This window comes from Equus caballus, chromosome 1 (assembly GCF_041296265.1).
Source record: "Equus caballus isolate H_3958 breed thoroughbred chromosome 1, TB-T2T, whole genome shotgun sequence".
Lineage (NCBI taxonomy): Eukaryota > Metazoa > Chordata > Mammalia > Perissodactyla > Equidae > Equus > Equus caballus.
In genome coordinates, this window is record NC_091684.1 from 15,855,063 (window position 1) to 15,865,830 (window position 10,768).

At 56.8% G+C, this 10,768-nt stretch overlaps 1 protein-coding gene across 1 annotated transcript; it reads left to right on the forward strand.

Annotated features, from left to right (window-relative positions):
- Positions 1-873: 873 nt before the first annotated feature.
- Positions 874-7,985, forward strand: VAX1 (ventral anterior homeobox 1). The gene is made up of 3 exons (XM_023629192.2): positions 874-2,550; positions 3,679-3,866; positions 5,731-7,985. Exons 1-3 carry the CDS (start codon positions 2,310-2,312, stop codon positions 6,298-6,300), a joined length of 999 nt encoding a protein of 332 aa, XP_023484960.1. The 5' UTR covers positions 874-2,309; the 3' UTR covers positions 6,301-7,985.
- Positions 7,986-10,768: the final 2,783 nt, after the last annotated feature.

Consider the following 10,768-nt stretch of genomic DNA (forward strand, 5'->3'; position numbering starts at 1 on the left):
AAGACCCCGCGGCGGCGCCTCCTGACAGCTCGGCTCGCGAGGAGTGGAGTCCTCGGGGCCCCGTGGTGCCAACCTGGGCGTTTGAGCGTTACGGGAAGTAACTGGAGAGTTTGCTGGATTTTATCTAAATCCCACTCTGCATCTTCAGAACAGGGCGGCCGCAAGGACCCTTCCCCCTCTCCACTCGCATCCGCCCCCACCGACCCGCCCGGGGAGAGCCGGGATCAAAGGCACTTTCCATCCGGAGGCCCAGTTGGCGTCGGGCTTCGAGGGCCGCCTTTGCGGCGAAGGGGACTGGCAGGCCACCCATCTGCCGGAGACAGGGAAACCCGCCGCCCTGCGGAGAATAGCTCTGGACAATCACACACACACACACACACACACACACACCCAACCAATGAAATAAAGTAAAAGCCTAAGGGCTGCCTCCAGGGCCAGAGACGCCCTCGGGAACCAGACGGAGCGTGGATCCTCCAATTGGCCCATGGGGTGGGAGAGGAAGGGCGTGGGGGAGGTAGGGGGAGGAAGACAGTGCGGGGGACCCGGCTCGGGCGGCCCCCTTCCCCCGCCCAGGACATGCGATGGGGTCCGGCTGGGCGGCCGCGGCGGAGCGCGCCTCGCTGTGAGCCAGAGCCCCCGGAGCCCACCACACACACTCGCACCCCCTCCCTCTCTCCCACAGGCTCGCCGCGCCCCCCGCCTCCTGCCCCCTCCCCTTCCCCGCCCGCCTCCGCCCCCATTCTTGGAATTGTGTGGAAAAATTCTCAGCCAAACCTCCCACCTCTCCTCTCCCCACCCCCCACCCCCTACTCCCTTTAAAAATCCCCCTTTCCTCCCCGGCCCCTGCACTCTTTGTGAATGAGGGCAGGGAACACGGCCCTTCCCCCGCCCAGGAGCCACGCCAGACCGCCGCACTCAGAGGACTGTTTGTTAATAGTCCAATTAGATAATTGCCATCTTTCACTCCTTTTGCTCCGCATTTCCCATAAAGGAATGAATGGGGAGAGCGGCGTGGAGAGGGCTTCTGCCCCGGCAAGGTGACGAGAAGGGCTGGAGCATGCTCCTTGCACAAGGCCATGCGCTTGAATTGAATCATTGTAGCCTAATCAATGCTCTTATTGGATTACTGGCTGTTGCTTTTCTCAAAGATATTGTAGCAGAGACAATGAAATAGCTAGGGGAAAACTTTTTTTTTTTTTTTTTTTGAACCAGATCTCACAGTTGAGATTCTCGGCTCTCTCCCTCTCCCCCTCTCTCTCCTGCTGGACTCTCTGAGTACAAAGCTACCCTTTGAATGGGCTGCCTCAGGGCTGCTGTAGGTGCAGGCATGAAAAAATCCAACTGGAACTAAATGAAGAGAGGTGGCAGTTTAAGATGGCTGTCAGCGTCGAGGTGTGTTAAGAAGGAGTTGTCTGGGGCGAAAGCTTGGCTTTTTAGAGCGCAGGGAAGATACTTTTGGGAAAAACTTTTTCTCCTCCCCCCTTCTTTTTTTTCCCCCTAGAGGCAACTGCTTTCTTCTGCTGCAGGGTGTGTAAGGGTTTTTGTGGTGTGTTTTTTTTTCCCTCCTCCCTCCACTCTCATTCAGCTCTATCTGTCGAGTGTGGAGAAAACCCCTCTAGCCAGTATGTGAGCAGGAGGGTCAAAGGCAAAGGGAAAGTTAATAATGCCTGCTAATGGTACTAACAATTCAGGATGAATCTTGTCAAAAGTTTTTCTGGAAGTGTGGGTCTTTGATTGTGTGTTTCCTGAAAGCAAGACCAATCATTTCCGTTTATTCACTGGCTAAACCCCTACTTGATTGGGGACAAGGACAGAAACCATCCATTACGATCTGATATATTATCCAAACAATTTAGTGTATTCATGAGGTAACCGAAACGTGGGGGCTGCGAAATTACCCGTAATCAATTGCAACAGCGAGTGAGCGTCCCCTCGGGTGTCGGACAACTACAACTCGCTGTCTCAGTAACAGGCGGGAGCCGCAGCATTTCGGAGTTGCGCTGCTAGCTACCTGATCGCCAGGCTGGGGGCACTGGACGTGCTCAGAGGACGCGGGTGCTGAGGAGGCGGCCTCGCCGCTGCTCCACCGGGATCCTGGACCAGATCCGCCGCCTCTCGGCGAACGCGCCACTCGCCGGTCGCCGCTGACCCGCCCGCGACCGCCGCAGCCGCCCCGCGGGGACATTCATTCTTGCCGCTTGCCTCTCGGGCCGGGCTTAGGGACTGCATTGTAGGGGTTTTGTTCCCCCTCTGCCTCTTTTTTTTTCTTCTTTTTCCTTTTTCCTTTTTTGGTTGCTCTTGCCTCTCCTATGTTCGGGAAACCAGACAAAATGGACGTTCGGTGCCACTCGGACGCAGAGGCTGCCCGGGTCTCGAAGAACGCGCACAAGGAGAGCCGGGAGAGCAAGGGCTCGGAAGGGAACCTCCCTGCCGCCTTCCTCAAGGAGCCGCAAGGCGCCTTCTCGGCGTCCGGCGCCGCGGAAGATTGTAACAAAAGTAAATCCAATTCCGCTGCCGACCCGGATTACTGCCGCCGGATCCTGGTTCGAGGTAGGGATGGGCAGGGCTTCGGGGCGCGTTCTTTGGGGGCGACTCCGGAGCCCGAGCTGTGCGCCACCCAGGCCGGTGGGGAGGGTTTGCCGGCTGGGACTTCAGAGAAAGTTGCTGGCCCTCCCCGCCCCGGGTCCGGCCGGCCTCTGGGAACTCGCACCGGGGCGCGCGCTCTCCAGGGGCCTCGACCTTCCAAACCCCGAGGGGCCCCGCCGGCTGGGTTGCTTGGGGAGCCGAGGGGCTGCGCGGGCGGGCCAAGGCTGCAGGCTGCGGCCTCCGACCCAGGAAAGGAGCAAGAACCTCTGGAGGACCTGTGCGCGCCCTGCGGCCGGAGGACCTGTCGGGAACCCGTCTGCGGGCTGAACGCACCCAAGGGGAGCGCGGGCACCGAAGAACAGCCGCCGACCGCTGGCCACGGCCCGGCCAGTTGGCGCGCTGGGCCGAGGACCCCAGTGCAGAGCTCGGGGCTGGCCGCTGCTGCCGGGAGAAGCAGGCGGGCTGGGTTGCCGGGCCGCGGATGCCACCTTGGTGCTCGGCTCGGCCCCGTTCTGCTGCGCGATGTGCTTTTGGCTCGGGCGGCGGCCCTGGTGAGGCCCGGCCCCGGCCCGGCGCCGCCCCCGCCAGCTACATCGCCAGGCCCAGCCGGACCGGACTCCGTCCCTCCTCCTTCCGCCGCCCGGCCTCGGGAGGGAAGGAAACCCCGGGGTGGGGGTGGGGAGCGCCGGAGCGCGGTGTGGTCAACACCTTCCACAACTGGGGCCGTCAGGACCCGGGCTGGTCAGTGCGGGAACCCTCATGATACCGGGGATCCAGACCACGCAGCCGAGGCCCCTAAGCCGGAAGGAACATCAGCCGATTTGGAATTGATTTTTTTTCTCTCCCTTTTCGGGAGGGCTCTACAAAGGCCAAGTCCGATTTCTCCTCCCATGAGCGGTGTGGAGTTAGCCTCCTCGCCGCCCCCCACACAGTGTCTTTGCTCCCTAGCTGTGGCAGCCCCCTCTCGCCCCCCCGCCTCCCCGCAACCTCCGGACTTCAGGCTGCTGGCGACTGTGTCCCCAAAGCCAGCTCTGGCCAGGGAGGTGGAGGGAGACGGGAGGGTTCTGGCGGCTGACATCTCCCCTTCCCCAGATGCCAAGGGGTCCATCCGAGAGATCATCCTGCCCAAAGGCCTGGACCTGGACCGGCCCAAGAGGACGCGCACGTCCTTCACGGCGGAGCAGCTGTACCGGCTGGAGATGGAGTTCCAGCGCTGCCAGTACGTGGTGGGCCGCGAGAGGACCGAGCTCGCCCGACAGCTCAACCTCTCCGAGACCCAGGTACCTGGCGGCCAGGCCGCGCACAGCTCTGTGCCAGCCTCTTTCCCCACCATCCCAGCCAGCTCTTCCTCACCACCTAGGTTGGCTCTGGGCAGATCCTCCAGGGGTGGTGGACGAGATAGGGAGGATGGGGAAAAAAGGCCTAAGGCTTTCTCTCCTTCCATAAGACATCTCTTTCCCCCAAACCCCCAAATCTTCCAGCGTTCCTGCTCTGCACACCTTGACCTAGCCCAGGAGGCCCCAAATCCTGTTCCTTTGGAATTCTTTTTGGACCCCAGTCTTGAGAATTCCCTGCTTGCCTCTGCTCTATGAGAAACTGAACCCCTGTTTCAGCCACCACATTTTGGCCAGATTTCTGCCCCTTTGGGGACCCTAGCCTTACACAGCACCCAGGCCGATTCTGCAAGAATGAGGCTAGGGCTAAAGCCCTCTGCTCCAGTGCTGTTGGTGACAACTAGAGATTAGAAAGGTGCACATTTCTGAGATCTGCCTGTGCGGACCAGGCTGCTCTGACCCTTAAGGCTTTCCCCTGGCCCTGAGCTGGACTTAGCCCCATTCCCAGCCCCAAACACCCACTCTGGGCACCTAGGAGGCCCTATATTCTGGGCCAATGATATGTGAGGTATGGGAAGGGAAGGGAATCTGGGGCCCTGGGAGCTAGCACTGCCAACTGTGCTTTAGGTCTTTTCCGTTACATGAAATCCGCATGATGCTGCTGGAGCTGGCCATACAGACTCTAGGCCCAGGGACACTTGAGGGCCTGAGAGCTTTGCCTTGTGGAGGCCCTTTGGGGCCCGGCCAGGGCCTGGCACCAGCTTGGCCTAGGTAAGGCAGACTTCATCCTGAGGACCAGTCCCCTGAAGTCCCGGTCTTCCCTATGCCCACCCTGAAGCGCGGGTAGGGAGTATTTTAGGTCTGGGATCTGGGCAGAAAGCTGAGAACCGAGGACAACATATTGGATGTTCTTTTGAGTTTGAGTTGGCATGGTGGCTTTTCCCTCTTCTCTCTGCTACCACCCCTCAGTTTACAAAATCGAGACAATAATGTTTTCCTATAGCTGCCAAACTCCATTCTGGGCCACCAGCTAGGCCTGAAGAGGAGCAGAGGGAGAAGAGAAAGTGAAAGGGGAGGGTGGTGGGGAGAATTTAGTCCACCCCAGCCTCCTGATTTCCTCCCGTGATTCCAAAGTTCATGACAGAGAGCAGCGGGAGTGACAAAAGTATGGCTCAGACCCTCCAATACAGCTAGCAGGTGAGAGGAGGTGGAGAAAGCTTGGCCTATAAAGTCCATCCTGCACAAATTCTCTCTCCTGCAGCCACCTTCCCTGCTTGCTGCTAGTTGGTGGTCAAGTCTGACCCTAACAAGCAAGAAACAGCCTCATGTAGCCTTCAACAGTAGTAGTGTTGCTGGGGCTAAATTCGAGCCGCTTGGGCCAGGGCCCTGGGTCCAGAAAGGCAGAGCAACGCTCCTCCCCACCCACCCCCACTTCCCAAGCCCGTACACTTCCTCTCCCGGAAATGTAAGCTCTCAAACGCAGATCCAAAGTCCAGCTGAGAGTAGTGCGGCAGCCCAGTGAAATCCCTTCTGGTCTTCCTTCCAGTTAGGCTCGTGGACATTTTTACTTTATCCGTATCCCTGGCCGGCCTGGGCCTGCTTCCGTAAGCGGGAAGCGCAGCCTAGAGGAGCTATGTCCCCCTCAGGGCGGCCCCGGCTCCCTCGGCAGCTCGGGCCGGACCTCTTCCGCTGCAGGGTGGGCTGGGGTTGGGGCAGGGGCCCTGGAGCCCTTGCACCCCGGGAGCCCGCTCCCCTTGACGCCCATCTCCCTCTGCCCCTCTCTCCACTTTCCCCGTGTCCTGGCGCGCAGGTGAAGGTCTGGTTCCAGAATCGGCGCACGAAGCAGAAGAAGGACCAGGGCAAGGACTCGGAGCTGCGCTCGGTGGTGTCGGAGACAGCGGCCACGTGCAGCGTGCTTCGGCTGCTGGAGCAGGGCCGCCTGTTGTCGCCGCCCGGCCTGCCTGCGCTGCTGCCGCCGTGCGCCACGGGCGCGCTCGGCTCGGCGCTACGCGGGCCCAGCCTGCCGGCCCTGGGCGCGGGCGCCGCCGCGGGCTCGGCCGCCGCCGCTGCCGCCCCGGGTTCCGCCGGCGCCGCGTCCCCGCACCCGCCCGCCGTGGGCGGTGCTCCGGGCCCCGGGCCCGCCGGGCCAGGGGGACTGCACACGGGCGCACCGGCTGCCGGCCACGGTCTCTTCAGCCTGCCCGTGCCCTCGCTGCTCGGCTCCGTCGCCAGCCGCCTGTCCACCGCCCCGTTGACAATGGCCGGTTCGCTGGCTGGGAATTTGCAAGAACTCTCCGCCCGATACCTGAGCTCCTCGGCCTTCGAGCCTTACTCCCGGACCAACAATAAAGAAGGAGCCGAGAAAAAAGCGCTGGACTGATTTGAAGTGTTCCCCTGTATTTATATTTATAGTATCTATTGTGGTGATATTTATGGACTCAGTGCTTTAGGCGCCCGGGGCTCCGTTGATGAGCTCCCGGTTCCCACGAGGCCTCTGACAGCTCTCCTTCCCCACCACGCTCTGCCACCAATATTATCTCATTTGGGCTTTTTTTTTTTTTTTTTTTTCTGTTTCCTCCGTGTTCTTAACTCCCCCCCCCCCCCCTCCTTAATTCAGGAGAATCCAAAGAATTGGGGAGAACACCCGAGTTAGCCAACATCGTGCCCCAACCAATGTCCGGCCCTGGAGGGAAGAGACTGGTTCTACGACCGCAGCACAGGACGCCTGCTCTAGATCCGGCCGCTGCTGTCGTTGATTATTCTCATGAATATTTGAAAGAAGAAAGCTGCACGCAGACCCCAGCGGCTGAAGAGGCTGGCAGATTTCATCAGACCAAGAAAGGAGGACTTTGCTTCCTCTCGCCAGAGAAACCAGGGCTTTTGGAAGGCCCTGGGCCTCCCTTTGCGGACCTCGCGGGAGAGCCGGTGCGCACGCACCTTTCTGGCTGGACAGAGCTTGCTGTTTGCTCCCCTTTAGGGACACTCCAGTCACAACCACTCCCGACCCCAGGAGACAATGAAGCAAACACCATGGTAGGCAACGGTGGCCATAAATTTGATCTAATCAGCAATAAAACAAGTAATAACTACGTAAAACCAAATGAAGTGGAACTAGTTTTTAACTGCTTGTAACAATGGAGTTTGGAAGATGTAAGAAAACTCAGGATAGAGAATATGCCACAGGGCAATGCAAAATTAAAGTTCTGGGTGTTATGACTTTAAACAGGAAATTAAAAGTGAAAAGCAAAAGAAAAGCCAACGTCGCTAATGAAAGAAAATTCAGAATCTTTTCTCCGAGGCTATTCGGGGCGGTAGCCGACAGCTTCAAGCTCCTCCGGGAGAGCAAGCAGTGCGGCTTCCGGCGGGTCTCCCCACCGTCACCGCGAAGCGTGGCTCCTGGCACAATTGCTGGGTTTGGAAACGAATCAGTGCCCGTTGTCTCCTCTCCCCGACTCCTGGATTCACAAAACCCTTCCAGCACGCAGGAAACGCCCGGATTTCAGAGCAGCTCTTTGCAGACCGGGAGGCAGGGACGCAGCCGGGGACGGCAGGGTGGTCGGCCTCCTCGGTCGGTAGTCTCCGCGTCAGATCAGCTCTTTGCGTGGGTAGGAAAAGCGTCCCTCCCCACCTCTCCCCCTATAAAAACCCCACCAAAAAAACCCCTAGATTTTCTGTGGTCCCAAGTCAGAAACCCGGAACGCGACTCCGTCCCAGCTTCACCCCTCACCGCCGCAACCACCACCTTCCCCACAGCCATCGCCACTCGCCTTCTCACCAAAACCTCAGACCCAGACGGCGAGGTGCCGCAGTGTCTAGAATGTATTCCTTCATCCGAAGCGAGCGCAGAGCATTTTAAAAATACTAATTTTATTGTAAATTATTTACGTCGGAAGCTTTTTTTCCTTTTTTTTTTCTTTTTAGGCAAATAGTAAAGAAAATAATGAATGATTCAAACGCGGGTAGGTGTCACTGAATCCTGGCTACTAACTTTGTTCTGAATGTTTTGGATTTTTGGATGTTTTGTATTTATGTGGTGAGAGTGAAATATATATATCTATGATGATAAATGAGGTGTATTTTTGTCTTGTATTTGAAGGATAGAAAATCAAAAACAAAAAAAGAAGAGAAAGAAGAAAGACCCAGCAAATGAAGAGTGTCGGCTTGGGGACCCCCGGGGCAGAGGGTGGCAGCCCCGTCAGTGCGGGGGGCCTTACAACTGGTACCGTGAGCGCTTGAGATGACGTTCGGGGCACATTTCCGTCTCAAGAGACAGAGACGGCCGGCTACGATGTTGATTCCACTTTTGAGTGCCTCACTCTCCCGTTCTCTGTTTGTCCTAATGGTGTCGGACCTTCAGACCCTCCCGCCTCGATCTCCCACTTCTTGTTTCTTGGTGTATTTAGGAACTTGTCTCCTGACACCCTAAAGTTCCTGCCTCCTAACGCTCCCAGTTTCTAAAGTTTTCCAGCCGCATCTCCAGGCTGGCAGTATTTTGGATTTGTGCAATCACAGGGCCCGAAACAGGCAAGATTTTCCTTTCTTCTGAATTAGAATAAGTCCGCCGTCAAAGAGAAACTTTGAGGGAGCAAGAGATGAAAACAGTAATTCCTGTACAGATCTCTCTCCTCCACCCCACCCCACCCCACTCTACTCCAGGACATATGCGGTGGTGATGGATGTAGACGTTGCAAATAAATCTGGGGAAGCTAGGAGGCGTGGGGAGAGGACACCAGTACACTCCGAAACCGTGCGCGGCCCCGGGCGCAGCTGGGCCCAGCTGCGCACAGGGGACAGAGTCGCCAGCCTCCTCTTCGTGGCGCCTGCACACCTGGGTGATGCGGCGAGGCCCACAGTTCCCTTGGGGCACCCGCACAAGACAGGCCCTTCGAACTCCCCATGCGTGTGCTGTGCCTGACCCGCCAGCTTGAGGCATCCGAAATGAGGCGGCGGCACAGTGTGGGCGGGGAAGTTGCTGAGCTATGTGTAGGTTGAGGAGCTACCGGGTTTAGGACCCTCGCCACGAAGTTGGCGTTTTGCTGGGAACAGCAGCAGCCCCCAGACAGTCCACTTTTGTTTCTCAAAGTCGCTACACGTCCCTCAGCTTTGCTACCTCGTGGCTCTTCCCCTCCCTGTCCTTGTCCCCTTCTTACTTTCTCCGGCTTAAGCTGCTTTCCCTCTTCGACCCTTTTCTTCTTCGCTTCTGTCCCGCAGACCCCTGCGCTCCCTCTAACGATTTCTCTTCTCTGGGGGGATCTCGGTCTCTTCTTGTCTCTCCCCTTTTCCATTGCTTCTCTCCAATTTGTCTCTGTCTCTCTGCTTGTCTCATACTCTCTCTGGCGCTCTCTTGCTCTCTTCCTCTCTCTCCCTTTTGGATTCCTCTGCCTGCCCGGGTGGCCCCAAGGCCGAGGCGTGGGTGGTTCTGACTGCAGTTTCATGGCTGGTGGCTGGGGCCAGCGAGGGGGCTGGAGAAGGGAGTGAGAAGGTGGCATAATTTTATAGAACAAAAGAAAACAAAATTCCAGCCTCAGGGTCCACAGCAAGCTCAGTGCCCTCCCCCAGAAGCCTCAGCCTGGAGAGTCCCAGCAGATCCCTTAACAGCTTCCCCCACTTTCCCCTTTTTGCTTTCTTATCCTTAAAAGGGGAAAGAAGCAGTCACCCCATCGCCTCTGCTCTCACCTCCCTTCCCTGCCTGGCTTTGGAAAGAGCTGTGGAGCTCTTGCCTGCCACTCAGGGAGTACAATTGTTCTTAAAGAGACTCTTCTGCATAGAAGAAGAATCACAATTTTAATTAAAAAACATTTATAGACAATTCATTTAATTTTAGTGACTGTCTTGTTTCCCCGCCTTCCCTGAGGGCCTCCAGCAAGCTGCCTTGGTCCCTGGAGGCCTCTGGTGAGGCCTCTGGCTTCCAAATAGTGACTCACAGGCCAGGAAAGAGGCAGGTGGCCTCTGTGACAACAACTGGCCCTGCCTGGGAGGAGGTGGAAGGGGCTCCTGGGGGTCAAGAGGTTGGGGGGCTGAAAGGACTCTCATGCTCAGGCTTACGCAAAGCAACATCCAAGTTAACTCAGAGCCGCAAAGAAAAAGAAAAGTCTCTCCAAATCCCTCTGAGTTTGGTGGTCAGGTGTGGGGAGGATGTGGGAAGTCACTTGGCGAGCTGAACGGGGACGATAGTCAAATCCACACTTGCAGCTAGCCTGACCCTGAGCCAGAATGTATTCATAATACGTAGCATTTGACAGCCCTTTATAGTTTACAAATAACCTTTCACATACACCATCTCTGTTACTCCTTACTTTCAGAGGTCCAGCACCATTTTACAGATCCACATATAGTCTTGGAGCAGCAGTCAAATGACGTGCTCAAGGCCACATAGCTAGTCAGAGCCAGGAGACTATAAGCTGCCCCTAGGGCCAGGGCTCTTTTCTTTCTGTTTCTTTCTCCTTCTCTCCTTCCCATTCCTCTCTCCTTCCCTCCCTCCCTCCCTTCTTCCCTTTTCCTTCTTTCCTTCCTTTTGTGCCCTAAGTGTCTGGCTCATGGTACTTGAACTCTTTAGCCTATTTGCATCCACATCTGCCCACTGCCATTTCCAGCCCTCTTTCTAATACACCAGCTGCTGAGGATTTACTTGGTGCCTTCATCTAAAGGTCTGAATTTCTCCCTTCTTCCTGTTTTATTTCCTGCTACCACCCAACCTTTTCCTCCTACTTACCTCTAGAATGACATCTTTAAACCCCTTACCCTATTTGCCTTACATTTCCTTAAAATTTTTTTTTTAAATTGAGGCATATGGTAAACATCTATATGATAAAGTACACAAAGCTTAAATATGCAGTTGATGAGTTTTT